The 24,956-nt window shown below is 42.9% G+C and overlaps 1 protein-coding gene across 9 annotated transcripts in view; it reads right to left on the bottom strand.

The window, feature by feature from the left end:
- Positions 1 to 24,956, bottom strand: part of MYOM1 (myomesin 1) — a 98,704-nt gene that overhangs the window by 71,883 nt on the left and 1,865 nt on the right. For 7 of the 9 annotated variants that reach the window (XR_004644707.1, XM_034762700.1, XM_034762708.1 and 4 more), the window contains exons 2-5: positions 22,608 to 23,142; positions 8,660 to 8,797; positions 3,423 to 3,633; positions 2,647 to 2,804 (exon numbers count right to left, since the gene is read on the bottom strand). Coding sequence is in view for 8 of the 9 variants with exons in the window: in XM_034762700.1 (XP_034618591.1) it covers positions 2,647 to 2,804; positions 3,423 to 3,633; positions 8,660 to 8,797; positions 22,608 to 23,080 (980 nt within the window). In the remaining variant the exon portion in view is untranslated. Of the gene's footprint in view, positions 1 to 2,646; positions 2,805 to 3,422; positions 3,634 to 8,659; positions 8,798 to 22,607; positions 23,143 to 23,291; positions 23,362 to 24,956 lie in introns of all 9 variants that reach the window. The other 2 variants (XM_034762701.1, XM_034762704.1) reach the window with 2 other exon arrangements.

Here is a 24,956-nt window from a genome sequence, read left to right as displayed (position 1 = left end):
AGTCAAATAAATTCCAGAACAACCACATCATTAGCAAATGTTGGATTGCAACCAGCCCACTATCATTATGCACTGATAACTTTTACTTTCTACTGCAAGTCCCAAATATCCTTGGTTTTTCATATCTTCTTTCCAATGGAGCCAATAAAACTGCATCAGTTAATGAACCTGCATCACACTGTAAGGATTTCTAGAATGAAAGCCCCTGAAGCTTTTTAATTTGTCACCCACGGCATTCAAAATTCTTCATTGTTCACATAATGAACAACGGCTTGGAATATGTGAATGACATTTGGTTAACAAATGCTGAATGAATGTTATCAGATACTGTTCAGTGCTCTTCTTATGTCTGAGCAAAACCACCTGCTGTAAGGGCTCTGAATTCATTCTTTCCATTAGTGACCAAGCACAAAGTACACATTTTTTGAAGTAAAATAATGTACTAAATTCCACTACCCAAATTTATTGCGGTTTAAATTTAATTCAAGAGCCAGTTTGTCCTTGCATTCATGTTGGATACTCTCATTGACTTCAATGAGAGGCTAGGGCATATATCTGAAAGCTTCATTTAGCCCTAAATGAATATGTCAATCTTTTGGAATAATTTAAAGATAGATCTGAGCTGAAGTTAAAAAGGGTTCAAATCTGGTGTTTTGGTTTGGATCCCTCTTATAGGGCTGGGCTTCAGCTACGAATTTTGATCCAAAACTGGATGTTTTCTTAAGTTCAAAATGAGTCAGATCTGAAATACCAGTTTTAGATTATCTCTTGAATAAATGCAACTAAAATATTAAATGTGTACACAACTGAAACAATTTGTCCGCAGAGCACTTGATCTGAATTCAGTGGAAAGACTCCCATTAACTTCAGTGGGGTTTGGATCAGGGCCATAGGTAAATTTTTGGTAGTGAGCTATTTGTCTAAAAGCACAATGCTAAGGAAATATAGATAGTAAATAAAATGACAAGTACAGCAGAGTTCCTGTAGGATGCTAAATAATTCAGGCAGCAAACCCAAACATTTGTTTAATATTTAAAATACTGATATGAGAGCAGGTTTCAGAGTGGTAGTCATGTTAGTCTTTATCAGTTTTTCTAACGCCTCCACAAATGCAGTTTCAGTTCCAGTTTATAGATCCTTTAATGTTCAGTACTGAACATAAATTAATTTTCTGTCAGCTCTTAGTTGTAAATATTTATGGCTTGATAGACACAATCTCAAAGTATTGTATAAGATAAAAGCAAGTATCAAATTCCATTTAAAGTCTGAAAAAACACCAGTATGTCCCCATCTAATTGTTTCAATAACTTGATTGTATTTCTGGATAGCCCAGGCCAGATTAAAAAAAATGAGACAGAAAGGCTCCTCAGCTCAGCACTAATTAAGCATAAATTAAATTCCAGCCAGGAAAGGCACTAATCCAAGAGACTTAGACTTTCATCTATGCCCCACACATTTGTAAGAGAATATTTTGGGACCTCGTAGGGTAGGTCTACACTATGGGGTTAAGTTGACCTAAGTTACGCAACTCCAGATACGTGAATAATGTAGCTGTAGTCGACGTACCTTAGGTCGATTTACTGCGGTGTCTACACCACAGTAGGTCCACGGGAGAAACTCTTCTGTCAACTTACCTTATGCTTCTCGTTCCGGTGGAGTACTAGAGTTAACGGGAGAGCAATCGACAGTTGATTTAGTGGGTCTTCACTAGACCCGCTAAATCGACTCCCGGTGGATCGATCGCCGTAGCATCGATCCACGGTAAGTGGAGACAAGCCCTTAGACTAAGGCCTTGATCCAAAGCCCACTGAAGTGAAAGGAAAGATTCCCACTGGGTTTAATGGACTTTGCATCAGGCCCTAAATCTATCTATGGCATATAACTTAAATAATTATGATGTGACCTCCAGGAACAAGCTTGCGTCCTCACATGGAGAGAAACTAACTGAATCAGCAGCTAAGCATCTGCTCTTAACCACAGTAGCCATTAATGCTCCAGAGACAATAAAGACACTCTGATGCCTCAAAGAAAAACATTCCATTCGAGATGGCCTTGATAATATATTTTATTTTATTTCCATTTTTTTCTTCTTGTTTTTTTTTTTTTTTTGGTTAGTTGGGACATTTTAATAAAAAACAGCAGTTTTGCACCTTAAAGATGACCTGCAAAGGATTTGTTTTTTAAATTGAGCTTGTTTGTAACCTTTATGCTTCTTTCTCTGTAAAGGTGGCCTGAAAAGTGTTTTTTAAAAAGGGAAGGCGGGCTGGGAGGATGGCCTCTGCTTGTTTTTTATCTTAGAAATATCAAAAATGTCAAATCCCGTCTTCCTTGTTTTGTTGAGGGACTTCTGGGGAGTCTCAGAGTATGTTCATTATGAGCTCTCTCAGCTTAATTTAAAGTGTGCTAAGTATTGAAATCAGTGGGACCACTCATGGAGTAAGGAGCTACTCATTGCGAATAAGGGTGTATGGCATTCTTTCCTGCTTCTCATGAATGCCTTTGCTTTTTACATCACTGCTCTGCACTGATCACATATCTACATTGCGCTTTCCTCAGTGTCGCCCACATAGCTTTCCTGAGAATTTACCAATTCAGAACGCATATTTGCAATCAAGAACAGTATTGCTGATGAAGATACAAGCCTACCATGTAAGACGGGGTTCTGGCCAGCCAGTCACAGTACAATGTAATTTGACATTCTGTTTCTCCCAGACAGTATGGGAACGAGGCTTGATAACAAACTCAGGAGCATGTAAAAGTTTATCTTCATTCAGCTTTCTGTGAAATTCCTCAGTCTCTTCTAACTAGAACAGAAATATTTCATCATAAAACTCACCATTTATGTATACTACTGCTCCACACCCCAAGAAAGTTTTAGAGCTTTTTCTAGGGCAATATGCAGAATGCTATTTTTATTTTAAAATCCAGATTATTTTAAAATAAAAATCCTTCTTACTTAGACAGACAGACAATATTCTTCAGCTTCAAGATGGTCTTCTAAAATTACTAGCGATGCCACCTCCAAGGCACACAAAAATCAGCCATCTGTGCGTGGGACCAGGTGCCAAGGAAGGCAGGTCTGGTCTGTGGACAGGGCCAGGTCGCAGGGCTGGGGGATGCTGGTCTGTGGGCAGGGCCAGGTCCCAGGGCTGAGGGGAACCTTAGTGAAAGGCTCAACTGTTGGAAAGTTGCATAAGAGTTGGAAGGATTTAGGGGAGGGACTAAGAAGCTGCTTCCCCATTGACTGTTGTCTGCCCCTGGCATGATGCAAGCATGCAGAGTGGGAGCTGGGTGCTGGCTAGACAGCCATGACATGCCCCATTGTGCCAGACACTGTACAAACAAAAAGCAAACAAACAAACAAAAAAACAATCCCAGGCCCAAAGTTCTTACACTCCATGGATTCATTTGTGTCTTATTACCGTTTTCTTCAGGGCCAGACGTTCAGCTGACTCTCGTATCGCTACTTTCCTTGACTTCTTTTCATGCTGCTCTTCTGTAGAGGATGAAGTGGCCACTCTAGTTGCACTAATTCCTTCGCCTGTAGCAAAGAGGTTCCTTCTGGCAATGTATGCAGCACTCTCCTTAATTCTTTCCTCTTCTGTATCTGTAATTCCGCTGACATACACTTGACTGAAGGAATTAAAAAAGCACAATCACACTGGAAAGTGGTGAGAAAACATTTCATTTATAACACTTCATTTTAGCTTGGCCCTCTCGATTTAATAATGGGCCTTAGACTCTTCAGAATGCATTTCTACTTTAAGGATCATTACCCAATAAACAATTTCATATCATATTAACAACAGATACACAGAAGGGTACAGCTCAATGACTGAGTATATCATGCTATCTAAGGTCATTACCATTTTCAGAGCATTTCTCTATTACAAGTATGTCATGCAGGTTTTCATTTTAATACATTTCCTGTTGTACTTTCACATTTCCATGGCTATAAAGAACAGTGTAAGATATACCCATAGAGCTATCACAATAACACTTCAAATAGTGATTTGAAGCAGTGGCACTTATAATAACACCACAAACTGGAGATTACAGCAGCAGTATAACAAAGTTCTCACTTCTGATTTATATGAAAAAGAACAGTCCCAGGCTCTCTGCAATCAAACGAGCACTTTTTTCTTTAATGTCGGTAAAGTCATTTGTTCTTTAAAATATTTTTAAAAGATTATTAGCGTTTCATAAACACTTTATTCTCTTTTCAGCATCCCTCTCAGGCATTCAACAATGGAGGATACAATCAACATCAGCTCTAGTAATATTGTCACATTCAGGTGTGCAATCCAGATTAGTGAAGCATTGTGTCACCTCTTACCCTGTAACCCCAAGTGCCTCACAATGCCTTGCCCCTAGCTCACTTCATGGGATGCCCATAGTCAGCAACAAGCATGCACTCTGTTTATGTACTGGGCAGCCCTGCTCCAATGCTTTTTGGATCCTGGGGCCTCCCTGCAATACCACAGATTTCCACCAACTGTGGTTAACAACTGGTATGGTGACTCCACATCTCCCCAGCCCTGAATTTTCCCAGAAATATGTGTTCTGAAATATCCCGCCCTATCCTGGAAAAATCAGAAGGATATTATGGTTTGTTCCCGCTCTAAGGAGGAAATATTCAACAGTTTGCTACTTTAATTGGAGTTATCAACCAGTTCAGTTTAAACATAGCACTGGATTGGTTTAGATTAAAAATAAAACAGGTTTATTAACAAAAGAAGATAGGATTTAAGTGAATTCAAGTATAAGAGTTAAAGTTAGAAATGGATACCAGCAAATGAAAGTGAAAACACACATCTAAAGCTTAATCTTGCAAGGTACCTTTTGGGTTGGGATACCCATGGTTACAACACCATGAAATTTCAGCTGTAAACAGATGAAAATGTGAAATTGACCAATTTTAAAACCCTCTGGCCATGAAAGTGATCAAAATGGACCATGAATTTGGTAGCGCTCTTCAAATGTTTAAGATACCATAACGTTAATGGAACGTGGATTTGATCCTTAAGCTGCTGAGCAGCTTCTGTGAGATAATAAGCACCCTCAGCTCCAAATAGGGGCTTAGCACCTTGCAGGATTGGGCCTCAAGTGTGTAGATCTACAGCTTTCTTCCTTTCCTTATCTGCCAAGGCCAAAGATCAGGATTCAGTGTTCCCTGAAAGGGTGAATCACAGCAAAAACAACAGAGCATTTAGGGCCTGATTCCGCATTCCTTATAAAGTCAAAATTCTCATTGACATAAGTGGGAACTTTACCTGGGTATAGACTGCAGGTTCAAGCCTAAAATTATATATTTAAAATACTTTCTTCAGGAAAACAGTTCTCAGTGTATGGCACCCACAAAGTTTACGGCTTACATGTGTTGTTGGGTGCAGAGTTCTTGTCTATGAGCCAGATTCTGTTTCAATTAACTTTAGTGGAAATGATCTCATTGGCTTCAGTGGTAGTTGGATTGGGCACTCGTTGCTTTATATGCTAGAACAGCAACATGTTTTCCCTAATTTTATCCTCCATGGATCAAATTCTGCATTGACTTATACCCTGCAATTACACAGAAGCTGATGCTGACTCTGTGTGTGTAAGAACAAATAATAATGAGTTGAGTCATTGTATTCCATGTGAGTGAATTTTTACAGTAGAATTTGAAACCCCTGAAAACAGAGGGTTATAATGGAAGCATTACTGAAACAGTACCACAGCCAATGTACTAGCACTGTAGAATGGATAGAATGCTGACCTTTTTAAGTACCTACTCCTTGGACAAACTATCTGTGCATGGGAAACTGTGGATTGGTTTCACAGGAGAATTTAGGTCTGATTTATAACATGCACATGGTTCAATGAGTCTGGGCTATTATCCTTCAAACAAGAATAAATACTTGACACTATTGCAACATATCACTTCCACAATCCTGGCACACAGACACCAATATGATGCCAACAAATTCACAAAAACAAAACACGTGATAAAATGCCTACTTGGACACGTAATGACCATCATGTGCCTTTTAAAACTCTTAAACTAATTCAAAATCACAGTGCAGGCCAACAAAATGGCCCAAAAGCATTCACAACATTCTGAGTTGCCATGTGCAGGAAATAGGGTCGACAATAGGTAGTAGTATAAGGCATAATAATTATACTGATGATAATATTTTGGAATTCTATAGCATCTTTTATTTTAGGATTTCCAGGTGCTGTACAGACAGAAATTAATTAAGCTTCACAACTCCTTTCTGAGTTAGGTACTATTATACTAATTTTACAAACAAGTAAAATGAATTACAGAGTGGTCGTGACTTGCCCCAAATCACACAACCCAGTAGTAAAGCAAAGCAAAGTAAAGCAAATCAGGAGTAATGTCATCCAGTTGCTGGACAACACTTCCTTCCAAAAGGAGGAATAAATCCTGTATTTGTAAAGGTTAGGCACACCTAAAAGGAGACATGTTTGTCTTGGAGAGAAGGAGAAGCAGCTAATGGAACATCGCAAATGCAACACTCTTTAAAACAGCCCAGTTACCTGAGGACAGGTTTACACTACTACTGAAGTCGATCTAACTTGCATCGCTCAGGGGTATGAAAAAGACATCCCCTCAGTGACGCAAGTTACAGCAACTTAAGCGCTGTCCACATCGGCGCTATGTTGGTGGGAGAGTGTCTCCCGCCTACATAGCTTCTGCCTCTTGTGGAGGTGGAATAATTATGCCAATGGGAGAGCACTCTCCCAGCGGCTTAGAACGTCTTCACCAGACATGCTACAGTGGTGCAGCTGCGCCGATGTAGCACTTCTAGAGTAGACCTGCCCTAAATCACCTAGTGCCATAAATCGTAAGTAGCCTTAAAGGAGATTTATTGCAAATTGTGCATGAAATTTTAAATGTATCTATTTCCATCCTGGGAGACATACTTAAAACTCCAAAATAGTGTTTTGTAGGGGGCATATGTCTTTGTATTTTAGTTGAATTAAAGAGCAGTGAATATCTGGCATGGAGGAGTAGGCAGGGTAAAAAAAAATGGCTCTTGGATTTAGAGATAATGGGAGGGGATAGAACAAGAAAGAAAACCTCTGGGCTAGAGATGCCTCATCTCAAAAACAGGGTATTAAAAAGGCAAAAGCAAATGTGTCCCACTAACTAGATGAAAATTTGAATTCCACACAAAAGCATGAGGTTACACACACAGTAGAAGTGCTACAATTTAGAAGTGTAAATTCAGCAGTAGCCCATGATACCATTGAATTCCACACCTTCACATAGCAATCATTCCACGTCTGATCTCTCAATCCTCATCCTGAAAGGAAACCTGCACAACACCTTCAACAGATGAGTCTGGGAACTTAAATTCATAACTCCACTGGACAATAACATAGATTTAACAGAGACATTGATTTTATGGCCCTTTGCAACAACTTATAACACATGCTGCTGCCCACTGATCCTCCATTGTCCTACAACTGTAGAAGTATGAATTACTTCATTTTATGTGGTCTCCTACAATATTTGTGAGCCCCTTATGCTTAATCTGTCCCACCTTGTATTTAGCTTGGACACTCTAGTTTCCTTCTCCAGACCTGAAGAAGAGCTTGTGAAACTCAAAAGCTTGTCCCTTCCACCAACAGAAGTTGGTCCAATAAAAGATATTACTTCATCTACCTTGTCTCTCACACTTCATAAATGTCATGTGAAAAGCACAGCTTCGCAGGAGACATAAAAGCTAAACAGAGGTGTGTATTTGACAACAAATGGGCTTTTCTCCTGATCTCCAATCACGAGTTAGTTTTCCATGACATGTCCTGGTATGAATAAACCTGAACAAATGACTATGCCTGGACTGTCATTATCTCATAATAAATCATTATGCCATATCCCAGGAAAGTCTCCATGTTTGCCTTGGTTTTGGCTACTATGTAAAGTTCACATTCAGATTTACTTAGGACATTGCTGCAGCAGAAATTTATCACGTCAATAGCAGACATGATATAAATACCACCACTACCTGGGAGCATTAGAGTTGATTATGTTGGACTTGAGATCTTAATTAGTTTTATCGTTAACATTTTTTCCTCTGCCAGGGCAAAACATGACCAAGTTTTTTTCAATTTTGCCATATTTAACACTGACTTGATAAGAGACATTTAAATTATAGAGAAAATATTTAAACTAGAAAAGCCAACAAAATTGTGGGTACAAACTTGTTTCTCAGATTTCTAGGAAGTGGGGTGCCTGACCCTTCAAATTCACCACAGATTCACAGATGTGAAAAGCCAGAAAAACCATCTGACCTATTGCATGGAATTTTACCCAGTAATTCCTGCATCAAGCCCAGGTTTCATGGCTAAATGTCCTTCCTCTCTTTCCTTCTCATAGGAAATAAGATGTGCACAGAAACAAGGGCACAAAACTAAATCAGAATACCTGAGTTTCCTTCCAGGCTTTGTCATTCACACATTCAGTGACCAGGGCAAGACACTTAACTTCTGTGTGTTTCCCCATATGCAAAGTGGAGAAAACTAACCCCCCTTTTTTAAAGCATTTTGAGGTTGATAAATAAAAAAAAGATGGATTATTAATTATTATAATAAGGAATATTTTATACATAAACAAGGATACCAAGAAAAAGGGAAAGGAAAACAAACATACCGTCCTGTGAACACTGGTACTACATAGTCAATGGCTTTATTTTCTTTCTCCTCAGAGAATAAACTCTGCTTTGCCCTCTTTGCTTTGGGACTCAATTTATAGGATCGATCTTCTATCATTATATTGGAATCTTTTAGTCTGAAATAAAAGCCACATTATTAGACTCAAAGAAAATTGGGAAGCTGTTGAAAAAAACATTCAGAAAACTAGAAGAAATACTAGGGATTTTATAATTTACGCTCTCGTATGCTTTCTTAGCAAACAATTATGATGTTTCAGTTAGCAAGTTTTCAAAATGCATTTTATCTCACTGTTCATTAAAGGTGCCAAAGTGATGGGCCTTGAAATTAAATCCCTCTATGTACAGATAATGTCCAGCATACCTAGTAGCAGTGCACATTTCACCACTCCTGTGAGCTGGGCCTTCTAGAGTTTCTATACCCCTGTCCATGGCTAGTCTGCAGAGCCTGTCAATCAAGATAGGCGGGTTCCAACTCATGTAAATCGTAATGATATTTTTTGTGATGTGGCTACCTGTTTACTAGATCCTAGACTAAGACTACCTCACCTGCTACTCAAGGCCATTGAACATCTAACAAATCCTAAAGAATTTTAATCCTCCGAACTCGATTTGAACCAGTGAACTATGGGTGAAAAGCTCTATATTCTAAAACCAGCCATGAAGTTATCTAGTTCCCCTAGCTGGAATAATTTTTTATATGCAAAACACTTCAGTGTGCTAATGCTTTTTAAACTATATGTATGCAAACTGTATGGCAGCATGAATTTCAGTGACTGATAAGACCATGTACTATTACTATACCATGCTACCCCACTACCAAATAAAGAAAAAAAACAAGCACAATTAATTAATTTGTCATTTAATGAAGGAAAAGTAGAGGAGGGGAGAAACAGAGGAAAAGGGAATGCCACAGTTGCCGAATCCATGGATTCCCCTCAACTTTGGACAAGTTTCTGAAGACAGTCAGAATACATTTGAGGCATGGGTAGTCGTACAGTATTTTGGTTTATTTTTAAAAGTGTAATAATTTAGTTTAAAAATGGAATACCAAATGCCTTCCTCTTTCCAAAAGCACAGGTCCTCCTTACTGATATTTTCAGTATTACACAATACAATAATGAGCACTGAACTTATTATTAGCCATTTTTTCCTCATATTCATAATATGCTCCAAAGGTATAAGTCCCAAATAAGCATCAGCCTTTTCTAAATCCTTGGCTTGTCTACCCACTTGCAATCAGAACATGGCACAAGTAATCCAAGGATATCCGGTTTTCAGACTGTATGTCGCCAAGATCCATGTTAACACCAGCTATAAATGGGCAGCCCGAAAGGACTGACCATAGTTATCAGTCACATCTTAAGTCCAGGTATTTGGTATTGGAACCTTTGGATGAAAACGCAAGATGATCTCCAAATCTATACTGTTAGTGCTAATACATGAAATATTCAGGTATCTATGGGCTTGTGTAGTCTGTAGGCTGAAGCCTGAGTCTAGAAGGTAACATACTTTAGAGATGTCAGTACCATAATTTGTATTCCAAGAAGGAACTTCCTGATATTCCAAAATATGTGCTAAATCCCACCCTCACTTGCAATAGTCCTGAAGGGAGAAATAAATTACAGGCTCCCACAAACTTGGAACAAGCAGCATTGTTCCAGGTTTGGTTGCCAGGCAGAATCTCTCCATAGTGTTCAAGAAAGTGCAAGCAGGGATGTACATCTCATCCTTATCTTCAGGGCAAAGACTAGCATGTCCACTGCTACAAACTGCACACATTGACCAACAAATGGTGGTCATGTCAATTGTTTCTGCTTGGAGTTCTAGCAAATTGCATCTCACAAAACTTTGCTCCTGGACACTCTGTGAAATCCTGGAAAGGATTATACCTATATGATAAACTATGAATTACACCTCCGATCTACAGTTGTGTCTAAATGGATGGATATATACCACACAAAAATCTATTAAAAGAACATTATTAAGGGTTGCAAAGGCAAGCATTCGAAAGTTAGAAAATGCCAGAATTAAGGTTGTCCCTCTGAAACATTAATTTGCCCCCTTGCGTGTCTCCATTATAAGACAGTCTTTAATTACATGATCACATGCTTTGGGCAACCTGAATAATAGGCAGTGCTACCAGCTCTGCCTATAATGTAGGGGATATCCATATGTTAAATAGGACTGACTGCATCTTTGCTGCATCTTTGACCATTGCATTTATACTCCATCCACTATTACACTATGTCTGGACTATTCCTAATGTTTCTCCCATATTCATACACACAAAGTGGATTTATTGGATGAAATCAGCCTCTGCAGCAGAAAAGCCCAAAGAAGGGGCTAAGAGTGGGGAGAAAAATTCTGTTCATAGAATTTTCCCAATACCACTCAGATCAGAGACATTTAGGGGATGGTTTCTGCTCCACTAGCCCCCATGCCCTGTGGCAGTATGGCTCCTTCAGGAACTGTAGTGGCATTGGCTGAATTTGCTTGCACTGCTCTGCAGCAGCCATAGAGCAAATCCATTAGAAACTCCAAGCTTTATAACCTCCTGCACCAAAATCCAGGCATAAACAGAGTGTGACCAACAATCTAGACAAAGCAACACAGAGCATGAGAGTGAAACAAGATATGCAGTAGTATAATGTTAGATAATATACTCATCTTTAGGATTTGTGGATGATATAATAAGAACATTGCAGCCAAACCACAAATGCACTGTGACAAGGCATCAAACAAGTGGTAAAAATATTACATCAAGCCCAAAGCATGCTAGTTACTGTTCATAAATGAGCGCTACTCAGAAGGAAAACTAAGTTCTTTACCCACCAAAAAGTCTTATTCATGTATTACTTAAAAATGGTACAAAACTGGCATCTTGAATTTGAACCCCTTCAAATTTCCTAAGGTTCAGATTTGAAAACCTGGACCTGAACCTGCCTTTTGATTCCTGGATGTTTCCAAATCTAGAGAGACCAATTTTGAATTCTCATTTAGATTTAACTGAAACATAAGGGAACATCTGTTTTCATTAGATGTCAGGCCCAAAGTGGTGGAAATCTAAGTTCACTCAATTTTTCAGCACCATTAAATCCAACCCAGGCCTTTTCCACCCTTGATTCTTCCTGAAGCACAAACCCAGAACAGTAGCGTGATGGCCCAACACTGGCCTCTAAGGGATTAATAGAACCCTAGGAAGGCTGTGCAGGAGGCAGCCAATTAGAGAGGGGCTGAAAGGAACAGCCATTCAGGGCCTGGTAGTCTCATATAAGAAGAGCTGCAGGGCAGAGCAGTCAGTTACTCCCTGGAGCTTAAGGAGGGAGAACTGGGTGCCTGGCAGGCAGACAGAAAGAAGCTAGCACCCTACACAGAGCAGTGCTGCTAGCAGGGACTGGGAGAGCTAGAGAGAGCTCCTGGCTGGCTGCTGGGATTTGCAGGCTGAGTCCCTGAGGCAAGGGCAAAGAGGGTGCTGGCTGCAGTTGCCACGGGGAAATGGTGGGACAGTTGGACTGCAGCACTTACCCTTGGAATGGGGGAGCACACATTGTGACATGGCCGGAGGGCTGTGTCATGAAGATGATACTGCAGTTCTTGGAGTGACTTGGGTCCAGGAGCAGGTGACAGTGGGCAAGGCACCATCTGGAGAGGGTGTACCAGCCTGCAGAGCTAATCCCCAAGACGGACAGCAGGAAGCACGAGCATGGTGAGTTGAGCCCTGTCACACCTAACCTAAACCTAACTTTGATTAGGAACTGAACCTCACTTCCTTGGCTCATATCTAGTTCTAATCAATTCTTTTCTCAAATCAGACTGTGCACAAGACTACAAGCCAGACTCTATACCCACACAAGGAATTTGGGAGGGGGAGCATAAAGAGCACCCTTACTTCCTTGTGCAGGTTATTCACATGACATATCACAATGCTGTTGGGAGAACAAGCACCAAGGGGCTGCTACTCTTCTTCCCATAAAGTGGGTGGGGATGGCCCTTGGTGGAGCCTTGGTGTGGAAGGGAAAGTAAAGTAACACAAATATAAGTATAAAAAGGCTCACAAAAGGCTTTAGAGCTATAGTAAAAATACCGGGCCCATTAATCTATGGCTCAAAGCACTTTGCCAAGTGGAGTACAGTGATTGTCAGATAGGCAGAAAAGAAAACAACATATGAAGAATGAATACAATCAATTTATATTTAAAAGGGGTAAAAATTGCCTGTATTTGAGACTACCACTGTCCTTCCCTTTGCTTTACTTGTGATTTCTTTTACCAAGTATCTTTGTCTTCCCTAACTGTAACTCTCTAAAATAAAATGAGTTTGCAAAGATAAAATAAATTGCATACTCCATTTCCTATGAAGTGATCTAAGTGTGCCTTTAAAAATTTGCAGCTGAATATCCCCTCTTTTATTTTCTCTACAACTGGTACTACTGAAAAGGTCAGGTACTGCAGATTCATGTAGGAAATTTCCATTAGAATGTGTAGTCCTGTCCAGCAAGAATGGACCTGAGATTTTCATTGAGAGCCATTGCACATGATAAAAATATCACACATACCCCTGCCCTGCCTTAAATTTCCAGGGCCGCCCGGGGGGGGGGAAGGGCAAGTGGGGCAATTTGCCCCAGGCCCCGGGCCCCACAGGGGCCCCCACGAGAGTTTTTCGGGGCCCCTGGAGCGGAGTCCTTCACTCGCTCCAGGGCCCCCAGAAAACTCTCGTGGCGCCCGGGCCCCCGGAGCTTCTTCCGCTCCGGGTCTTCGGCGGCAATTCGGCGGCGGGCGGTCCTTCCACTCCGGACCCGCCACCGAAGTGCCCTGAAGACCCGCGGCGGGGGGTCCTTCCCAGGCCCCCTGAATCCTCTGGGCGGCCCTGTAAATTTCCCACTCACTGCCTTTAACTAAATCAACTGAGCTGAATCTCCCGTGAGAGCTACCTGCTACCGTCCCTTTTGCGACAGGTAGCATTCAGTGTAGTGGTAGCTGTGCCAGTCCCAGGATATTAGAGACAAGATGGGTGAGGAATATCTTTCACAGGTTTACCAATATCTCACCCATCTTGTCGCTCTTTTGCTACAGAAAGCTGAGATTATTCCCTATATCCTTTTGACCAGACTATGGTCTGCCCCTGTGAGAGTAAGAAAAGCACTGGAGCCGTCACCTTTCTTGTTCCCCCTGTCTAAGGGCCAGCTACAGTTGCAGCCCCTGTGGTCTCCAGAGTGCAGAACCTGCCCCCTGATGAAGTGTTTCTTGTGGTAGATAAGAAACACCACTCTATTGTAAAGCATACCAATATGATTCCTTAGTCCAGCTATTGGACCCACACAGACCCTATAATTCTTCCTGGCTTTTGTTTTTCACAGACTAACTACTTTAACAATCTGCACTTCCTAAACCCTGGCCTGGAGTAAACAGTCATAGAAAGACTGACTGTAGTGCATGCGCTAGAGCAGTGCATCTCCTCATCTTCCCCAGCACAGGCTTGTTCCTGTGGGATCTAGTCTGTCCCTTTACAGTATTGAAAAGCTTCAAACAGCAAAGGAACTGTACTGAAGAGCTGAATAAACATGTTTCAGGCTTTCACTGAGGCTTTCTGGGCAAGAAAACCCAGAACTGGACTTCATTTTCTTTCCTAATCTTCATATCATTCATTAGCTTCCATTCCATGCAAAGTGGGCTATATGAAGGACTAACACAGGAGCACATTCAAATTGAGTTGTTTGCATATGAAGACAAATTCGGTATCACTGCACCTCCTGGTTCCTTTTTGGTTATTCACAATCTTTATTATAGTGCTCTATAATAAATAAATTCTGTCTATAGCCACCATTTAGCTGGCCTAAGAAAGAGGCCTCTACCGTCTTGAAAACAGATTCCAAAAATCTTGCCCTTTATTTCAATAAGTTGTGACCAAAGCTTTTACTTGATATGTGCAACAGAATTTCCCTGGAGAAAAACCTAGCAGACCAACATTGCTCTCTGATTTCACAGAGGAACACTACCATGACCTTTAAATAGCTCTCAGCCTAATTTGATCTCCCAAACTAACATATGTATATTTTATCCAGGTCAGACGCTATCTGTAATCCGTTAGCAGGATTGTGAACTGAGCTTACTGTCCTCATTTCTGGATATAGTTTGCAAAATTTTCAGTGTGTTTCTAATATTAATGCCAGTGTTTCTCAGTTGCTCAGATTCACTGAATTTACCCATGAAATGGGAGCAGAACTAGAGTTGTCCCTAAAGATGTAAACCCAGATGTAATCCTATATAGATGTAAAAACAGGATAGCTATCAATGTGAACTTCTACCCAGTTCTCATAATAGAAGCCCAATCTGAGATCATTGCACAGTGCCTTTGTACCCCAGGCTGTGGCTTTGCTTTGGTATCTTGCCCCCAGATAAATGTACTAAATATAAATCTACCCTATGTGATTTGTCTTGTCATTGTTTCTGGGCCTGTAGGGGCAGATTTTCCATTCCACCCGAGTGACGCCTGGGTACAATGGGGGTTGGAATGCTCAGGGAACTGATTGTAGCTCCCTGATCCTGAGCCGCCAGCCCCAACACAAGTTAGAGCTGCAGGGGAGCTTGACCTTACACCGATGGAGAATCAGGCACCCTATCCCCAGCATGCCCCCAGAACACCCCTTCCCTCCCCTTATACTGAGGGTGGGGAGTGCATCAGGTATAGGAGATAGCAGAGCCACCTCTGCAAGCAGAGTTCCCCTGTGAAAGGGAAATTCTCCTTGGGCCATCTCCTCCTCTTTTAAGTCCACTTTGCAGTGTTTACGTTTACATGGTGCAAAGAGGACATAGTAGTCTAGAGAATTGGCTATAGACTCAAAAAAAAAAAAATGTGGAGCCTCATCAGACACATGTGAGAGCCAATCTCTTCCAGATAGATGAGAAGTACACTTTTTATTATATTCATTTTAACTTCTTGACAGATTCATCATGCAGCCAGGTCACATTGCTGGTCACACTGCTTTCATGAAGCAGGTCTCATGAAAACATTTTCTGGCTCTGCCTCACACTTTTGTAAGCTAGCTCATTTTAATCCTCACCTATAATAAACTAATGGATGGGGGCAGTGCCAATAGAGATTTCAAGATTACTCATTTATCTTCTTGTGTTTCTCACAGATACTAATGCATATGAATTACTCAACTCTGCACTGATCCTAGCTTCATTACTTTGCTCGTGATATTTATTTGTTGTTGACAGAAGCATTAATTGCACATACTGAAAAAAACACCCTGTTTTTCTGTTTGTTTGGTTTGTCTCAGTCATGTCCTCACAATCATTATTTTTCTGCAAATAAGTGAACATGTTTCAAGCTCAAACTTTGCCAAATATTTTGTATTTTCTCTTTAAGTAAATATCTGACCCATGCTGTGGTGAACAACAAGTCTACAGCACAAGTTCCTTTGCACTGGATTATTAGCTGCTGTCAGCGAACAATATGTTGCCAGCCATGAAAAATACACATGAAAAAACACTGAAATCTTGCACACAAATTTGAATGATTAATCCTTCAATGTAAGAAAATAAGTGGGATTAGTCTAGCTCTGCCATTGTACAGAAGTAAGGGGCAGAGCTGGTGGTGATGCCTATCGGTAAAGTTGCCTAACACTTTCCATTCCAGACCTTGGGTTTTAGTTGTTTATAATTCGGACAAACTGTAACCATTAAGGCTGAAATTCTCCATACTTGGTCCCTGCCTGAGGCTTAATATCTTCGGATAGTTTCAATGAAAATGATTCAACCATTTCCAAAAATGATGCTAGCAAACAACAGGCAGTTTTGCCAATGTTAATTTTTTCCTCTTCATTTCTTCAAAGAGCTCTTGTACATCCATGCTTTGGATCAGGGAAATGTAATCTGGTGGTGTTTGAGGTGTCACCCGGGTGTCAGAGAGATGCCTATTTTTTGGTCCGCCTGAAAATCTATCCAGATTTGACTGAGTTAAAAGTGTAACGGATTGTGCTGTATGTGGTCAGGCGTAGGGGTGGATACGAGAGTTCAGCCAACCAGTTACAGCTGGGTCCAGGGTGGGCAGATATAGGAAATGAAGGTCAGTATTGGAGGGACAGAAGCCAGTGCTGAAGGGTAAACCAGAATCATAAGCCAGAGGTGGAGCCAGTGATCAGTATTGGAAACAGAAGCCAAATGCCAGAACCAAAAGGTCAACCAGAGTCATAAATCAGAGGCAGAGCCAGGGATCAAAGCTGTAAGTCTGAAGGGAGCAGGAACTGGAAGCAGGCTGAAGCAGAGAGACTGAAAACAAGGGCAAGCATAACTGTGGGTATGGTACTCATAGAGCAGCCACTGAGCTGCTGTGGGGTGAGAGTGGGGGCAGGCTTACAAGCAGGACTACCAGTCCAACAGCCAATCAGGTGCTGTGGCCATTCTATCAGTTCCAAGGCATTAGAACATAAGAACGGCTCCAGAGGTCCCAGGTTCAATCCTGCCCACCGACAACCAGGGTCTGTCAGGGTTACAAGTGTGGGCTTGGAGCTATTGCATGAGGCTCTACTGCATGACCTAAAAGCCACATGACTCTTAGCCAAGGCTGTAGCAGACTCATGAATCGCTAGCTGGACTTGGTGCCATTAGAGGACAGAGCACCACACCTAGCTGAGGAACCGAATCCTGAACTTCAGAGATTTCCCAGTTGATATCCTGGGTGGGCCTAGTCAACATACATGGGTTCTGGAGCAGGTGCATTGTTGAGCGGTGGAAGGCCTGGGTGTTGTCAGGACTCACGGGGTTGGGCCACGTTCACGGCACTGCTCATGAAGACAGTTGTCAATTCTGATACATAGGTTGATCAGGTTGTAAGATGGGATGGCAGCTCAACCCACATCAGTGCATCCTTTATATCATCGTTCAGCCCAATCTGAAATGGATGACGCTGCGCAGTCTCATTCCATGTGGTGTTCACAGAAAGGTGATGGAATTTGGCAGCGTATTGGTGGCTGATTGATGCCCTTGTTGTAATGCTTGCGGCACAGCTTCAGCAGTTTGGGTGTGGTGGGGGTCACTGAAGAGAACCAACATGGCCTGAATGAACTGCTCCAACTGACCCAGGAGGGGGATTTACTGTTTCAAGTCAGGAGGCCCAGGCCAAGGTTTCCCCAGTGAGCAGACTAAGGATGAGCCCTACTCAGGCCTGCTTTGTGGGGAACAATTGGGGGTGTAACAAGAAGAGGAACCTGAATTGATTTAGGAAACCTCAGAACTGACTACAATCACCACTAAACTTGTCTGGGAGTGGGACTTTTGGCACCTGGGGGGCAAGAGCCAGGGTTGATAGTGAAGCCTCCTGGGCTTGTAGGGCCGCATTGTGCACCTGCAAGTTCTGCATGGGCCCCCACCAGAGGGGGCCATGCCGGCGATGTGGGTCCTTAGCCTTTGTATTGGGGCTGCTCAAACTATAGCTGACTGGGCCATGGGTGCTCAGGCTTAGTGGTGGAAGCAAGAGTTTGGCCTACCAGTTAGAGCTGGGTCCAGGATGGGCAGAGTCCAGGAAACAGGCCAAGAGTCAGTACTGGAGGGACAGAAGCCAAATGCCTGAGCTGGGTAACCCAGAGGTGGAGCCAGGGTTCAGTACTGGAAAGGCAGAAGCCAAATGCCAGAACTGGAGGGTCAACCAGAGTGGTAAGTCATGCAGAGCTGGGGATTGAAGCCAGAAGTCTGAAGCCAGAGGGGAGCAGGCACTGGAACAAGGGCAAGCACAGCTGCAGGCACGGTATGTGTTGAGCAGCTGCTGATCTGGTGTCAGGGCCAGGATTCTAAGCAGAGCTTCGAAACCAGCAGCCAGTCAGGGCCTGTGGCCACTCTGTCAGTTCCCAGGCAGTGCAGATTGGCTCATAGCTCCCTAGCAGAGAAGTCAGTCAGGGAGCAGGCCAGCAGTTGGTCCTAGCTGATCTGGTCCCTGTCAATAAGCCTCTGAAAGTTGTCATTTCTCTATACTCAGCAGAGCTTGTTAGAAGCATGCTGCTAAAACTGACAAGCATTCCATCTACACTGAGCATGATCCAGCGCCACAAAACTCTTTACAATATATGCCAAATGCACTGAGAATGCTTTCTGCACCACTGAGTCTCCTACATTAGTTTTCAGCCTGTGGTCCATGGACCTCTGGGGGTCTGCAGTCTATGTCTAAGATTTCCAAAGGGGTCCATATCTCCATTTGAAATTTGTTGGGGGTCCGCAAATGAAAAAAGGTTGAAAACCACTGTCCTACATGACAGGCCATCTGGGGATCAGGTCAAATGTTGTGCAATCCACTCTGCATCTCAGTATACCTTTCCTGACACATCCCCTTCACAAAGTGAGGGACGCAGGTAGCATAGACTGCCTCTCAAGAAATCCTTGGCTGCCCCCGTAGTAATGCTTTCTGAACATGAGAACATAACAGCCATCCTGGGTCAGACCAGTGGTTCATCTGGCCCAGTATCCTTGCCTTTCAACAATGGCCAGTGCCAGATGCTTCAGAGGGAATGAACAGACCAGGGCAACTATCGAGTGATCCATCCCCTGTCATCCAGTCCCAGCTTCTAGCAGTCAGAGATTTAGGGACACCCAGAGTCTTGGTTGCATTCCTGATCATCTTTTCTAATGGCCATTGATGAACCTATCCTCCATGAACATATATAATTCTTTTTTAACCGAGTTACACTTTTGGCCTTCACATCCTCCCCTGGCAATGAGTTCCAGAAGTTGACAGTGTTTTGTGTGAAGAAGTACTTCCTTATATTTGTTTTAAACCTGCTGCCTGTTAATTTCATTGGGTGACCCCTGGTTCTTGTGTTATGTGAAGGGGTAAATAACACTTCGCTTATTCACTTTCTTGACACCATTCATGATTTTACAGACCTCTATCATATCCGTATCTTAGTCATCTCTTTTCTAAGCTGAACAATCCTAATCTTTTTAATTTCTCCTTACATGGAAGCTGTTTCATACCCCTAATCATTTTCATTGCCCTTCTCTGTACCTTTTCCAATTCTAATATGGCTGCTTTGTGCTACTGAGGCTAGGTCTACACTATGGGGGGGTTGACCTAAGATACGCAACTTCAGCTACGTGAATAGCGTAGCTGAAGTTGCGTATTTTAGGTCGACTTACCTGGCTGTGAGGATGGCGGCGAGTCGACCGCTGCCGCGCCGCCGTCGACTCCGCTTCCGCGTCTTGCCGTGGTGGATTTCTGGAGTCGACGGCAGAGCCATCGGGGATTGATTTTATCGCGTTTTCACTAGACACGATAAGTCAATCCCCAATAGATCGATTGCTATCTGCCGATCCAGCGGGTAGTGAAGACGTGCCCTGAGGCAGTGTAAAGAAGCCACAGGAGGGGTGAGAATTTGGTCCTATGAGTATGACCATCAGTGCAAGTACAGTGGTACACTCCGGTACACCATACCAGCAAGTTATTTATAGCCAGTACAGCGTATCAGAAAGACACAGGAGGAGTTGGCAGTCCCACGCCTCCTCTGGCGTGGCTGTACCACCCCCAGCCCTTTCACAGAACTGCCTCTCCTCCAGCTCCATCAGTACAGCAGCAGCCCCACCGGAGGACAGGGCTGGGGGGTGGAGCTGGGGGCGGTACAGCCGCCAGAAGAGCTGCTGATATTCTGCTCCTTTCTCCGCCCCCCAGCCCTGTCCTCCAGTGGGACTGCTGCTGTACAGTGGGAGACGCAGCTCTGTGGAAGGACGGGGGTGGGGCTGGGGGTTCTGCTCCTTTCCCCGCAGGAAGGGGCAGCAGGGAAAAGGAGCAGAATGCCGGCAGCTCCTCCGGCAGCTGTACCGCCCCAATCCCCGCCCCCCAGCCCTGTCCTCTGGCGGGGCTGCTGCTGTAGTACGTGGACGGAGGATGGAGATGCAGCTCCATGGAAGGGCAGAGGGTGGGGCTGGGGGTTCTGCTCCTTTCCCCATTGTGGTTCCTGGGAGGGCCCTGAACCACAGGGCTATCCCAGGAACTGCAGTGGAGAAAGGAGCAGAACACCGGCAACTCCTCTCTGGCACAGCTGTACACCGCCAGCCCCGCCCCCTGGCGGGGCTGCTGTACAGACAGAGGAGATGCAGCTGCATGGAAGGGCAGGGGGTGGGGCTGCGGGTGGTACAGCCGCACCGGAGGAGCTGCCAGCATGGGGCTACCCAGTGGCCCCATGTTCTGCTCCTTTCCCAAAGTCTCTGGCGCAGCAGGAGGAGGACAGAGCCCCCCGCTCTCCCATAGGCAACGTGGGATGGATCATGGGGAGGGACGGGGAGAGCATGGGGGCTCCAGGCTGGGGCTGGGGTGGGGAGGAGTCACATGGATGGTCACGTGGGGAGGTCAGATGCTCCCCTTAGCAAGTGCCCCCCGCCCCATACCAGCAAGAAATGGATTTTACTTGCACCACTGAGTATGACAGAGTCTAAAGCAGTGCTTCTCAAGCTATCTGATGTGGGGGACTGGCCATTTTTGTTTCCAATGTGCCAGGGACCGGTGCCATATTATTATCCTATTCGACGCTCTTATAAGGAAACTTGCTGCGGACTGGCAGCCGAAAACCACTTTGAGAAGCACTGGTCTAAAGGATCCAGTTTGGATAAAATAAGAACTGATGTGAGCATAAGTTCATAAGAACATAAGAATGGCCATCTAACCCAGTATCCTGTCTTCTGACAGTGGCAGATGCCGGACGCTTCAGAGGGAAAGAACAGAACAGGGCAATTATCCCCTGTCAGCCAGTCCCCACTTCTGGTAGTGAGAGTCTTAAGGACATGGGGTTGTGTCCCTGACCATCTTGGCTAATAGCCATTGATGGACCTATCCTCCATGAATTTAGCTCAAAATTCAAATGGCATATTTTTTCCCAAGATAGGCTTAAGCTACACAATTAAAATCTAGGTTTGTATTTAGAATCTAGTGTCATGCATCAGCCCGTTATAAGAATGGGGGTTATTTAAAATTTTCTGATCTAGATCTATATTTGGGTTTGGATTTGGGGGTTAGTATGGCTTTTAAAAGCTGTTGGCTTCTGGTTTAAAATAGAGCAGCCTGGAAGCCATCATAATATATATGACTTAAAATAAAAATCAAATCTATTTACTCATATGAAAACTTCATAATAACTGGAAACGTATTAAGGTTATGTTTCTGTAAGAAAATTGTTAAATGCATTAGGCCAAATTCATTATCTCTGGTGTAACTCTATTGACCTGAGTGTAGAATTCATCCCTAGTGTAACTCCACTGATATCAGAAGAGTTCCACCAAGCATGAATTTGGCCTAACAGATCAAATTCTCCTCTGAAGTACACTGGTGACTTTAATGAGTTTACGCTGATGTAATTGAGAGTAGATATTTTCTGCTATGACTTGATGATCATTTCTTCTATTGCTAACTGCAGTACTAATCTTGCTTTAATACTACCCTAGCTGCTTTTATTATCACTGAAGTTCCTGAGGCCAGGAAATCTAGCACATTCCACTAATCTAATTGTTTAGACAATGTTTTATTATATTATTTCAGTGTCAATTATGACGTGCTCTTCTTGCACCTGACAAAAACTTCATGTTGTTTCTGCTTTGAAAATACCAAGCTTCTCAACCAATTTACAGTGTGACAATTTGAACATTAATATGAACTGTGCATATAATGTAAAAACACAGCCATTGCACCTTAGAAAAGCTATCTAGTTATCTACGTTCTTCTTATAGTGGGCCCGTCACCACAGTACTTCCAGCAAGTGGACTAAATTTCTTCCACCTCCCCAGAACTAACTGAAAGCAGTAAGTATGGAAAATATATTAACATTATTGATTACAGTGCCTGCTCCTGTTGAAGTCAATAGGAGCGTTGACTCTGATCTAAGGGGGGCAAGTTCAGCAAACAGTTTTCCCCACCATTGCCCCAAAAATATGGCTGTGTTTTGTCCTACCCGTGACTGTAGGCTTCAGATCCAAGACTGTAGGCAGCAGACCTCTTACTGAGGGATTCTGATCCAAGACTGTAGGCAGCAGACCTCCTACTGTGCGCTGCAGATTCATGATCATAGGCTGAAGACATCTTACTGAGGGATTCTGATCCAAGACTGTAGGCAGCAGACCTCCTACTCTGAGCTGCAGATTCATGATCATAGGCTGCAGATCCATGACTGTAGGCTGCAGACTCGTGACCATAGGCTGCTGATCCATGACTGTAGGCTGCTGCAGACTCATGACCGTAAGCTGCTGCAGACCCATGGCGGTAGGCGGCAGATCCACGAGTGTAGGCTGTAGACCCATGACTGTAGACAGCCGATTTACGCTTCTCCTCCTTTTGGTACTGGCTCAGAGTGGATTGCAGCTCTTTGTGGCGGTACGCACGGTCATAGTGTTGGTGATGTTTCTGGTAGAAAGGTAAAGCCATCATGGTGCCTCCTAACTCACTGTCCACTGTGCTTTTCTGCCTGGAAATGCTAAGGTGTGCACCGTCTGAAAAAGAATATATTAAACAGAAGAAAACTCAAATCAGGGAAACTTCTGAATTAACAAATAATATAAAACCTAAAACTTTTCCTTAAGTCAAATCAATGCACTTAGGACAATCTTCAGACAATTTTTTTAGGGTTCAGGAAACTCACGTCATTCATAGGGTTCAGAAATCCTGTTCTGATCTGGAGTCAACCAAGTAATCCCCAGGACTAAATCAAACTATGAAAAAAGAATAGAGTTTTAATGTTCCTATGCTCACTGATACAACTTAGCCAAAGTCTCACAGCTATATTGTCCTGATAACAAAACTGATAATTTTCAATGGCAAAGTTAACAGCATTGTAGAGTATTCTTTCAAAAGTTCTCAACTGTCATTAAATATCTGGGTGAAAACCTGTCCCACTAAAGTCAATAACAGTGTTGCTATTGACTTCACTGGGGCTAGAATTTCACTCCCGTTTTCATTTTTACCTTCAAAAGTGGCACTGGGGAGACACCTGCCTATTGTCCTCTTTGATGAAAACTGATTCAAACAAATCACTTAGCTTCTCTCCAATGTCCTTATTTTTCTTGACTGCTCTTTTTTCCCCTGGAAATCTAGTGATCCCACTAACTCTTGTGCAGGATCCCCATTTCTAATATACCTTAAAAGTTTTTTTTATTCATTTTTATGTCTTTGGCAATTTGCTCTTCATAGTTCCTCTTAACCTTCCTAATTTCATCATACATTTTTCAAGTTATAGTTTATCTTCTGTTACGGGTCTCTGAGGTATCAAAAGAAGATGTGTTAGAACCAAAATGATCATTTAAATTGCAATTATATAGCAGCGCTGTGGAATATTCATTCAAGAGTTCTTAACTATCATTAAAAAATAAACTGCTATATCAAAGGGCTGGAGGGTAGCCAATATTATATTTATCTTTTAAAAAGATGCTAGGTGTGATCCTGTAAATGATGGACCAAAGAGCTAGCCAGTACAAGGTAAACTGGACACCAGGTAACCAAAAAATGAAGGACAGAGTTATTAAATAGCTAGATGAGCATGATAGGATAGGGACAAACCAGATGGTTTCTGTAAAGGAAAATCACGCCTCTCTAATCTGTTAGAATTCCATGAAGGACCCAATGAGTTATGGTAGTATATAAAAGAAAACCAGAAGGTATATTTTATTTGGACTTTCAAAAAATATTTGAAGTCCCTCATAAGAGGCAATTAAATAATTAGTTATGGGGTGAGAGATTAACTTCTATCTTGAAGTTGGAACTTGTTATAAGAAAGAAAATAAAGACTAGGAATAAACTCAATTTTCAACAAGAAGGAGGTTGATATATGCAAACCAGGAGTTCTCAAACTTTATTGCACCACAACCCTCTTCTGACAACAAAAATTACTGCACGACCCCAGAAGGGGGGACCAAAGCCTGAACTCACCTGAGCCCCATCCGCCTTGGTGGCGTGGCGCAAAGCCCAAGCCCCACTGGCCCAGGCTGGCGAGGCCAAAGCCCAAGCCCAAGGGCTTCAATCCCAGGCAGCAAGGCCTGTAACCTGAGCCCCATAACCTGAGCTGAAGCCCTCGGGTTCAGGCTCTGGTCCAGGGCAGTGGGGCTCGGGTTTTGGCTTTGGCCCCAGGCCTCAGCAAGTCTAACGCCAACCCTGGTGACCCCATTAAAATGGGGTCATGACCCACTTTGAGAACTGCTGGTATAAACTATATGTCTTCTTATTCATATAGCAATAATCACTGTAGTATAAGTCTTATTTTCTTCTTCTACACCTTCATCATCTTCATTCCCCCACACAAAGATAGGGATAG

The sequence above is a fragment of the Trachemys scripta genome, chromosome 2 (genome assembly GCF_013100865.1).
Source record: "Trachemys scripta elegans isolate TJP31775 chromosome 2, CAS_Tse_1.0, whole genome shotgun sequence".
NCBI classification, from domain to species: domain Eukaryota; kingdom Metazoa; phylum Chordata; order Testudines; family Emydidae; genus Trachemys; species Trachemys scripta.
This window is presented reverse-complemented; position numbering and strand designations above follow the sequence as displayed.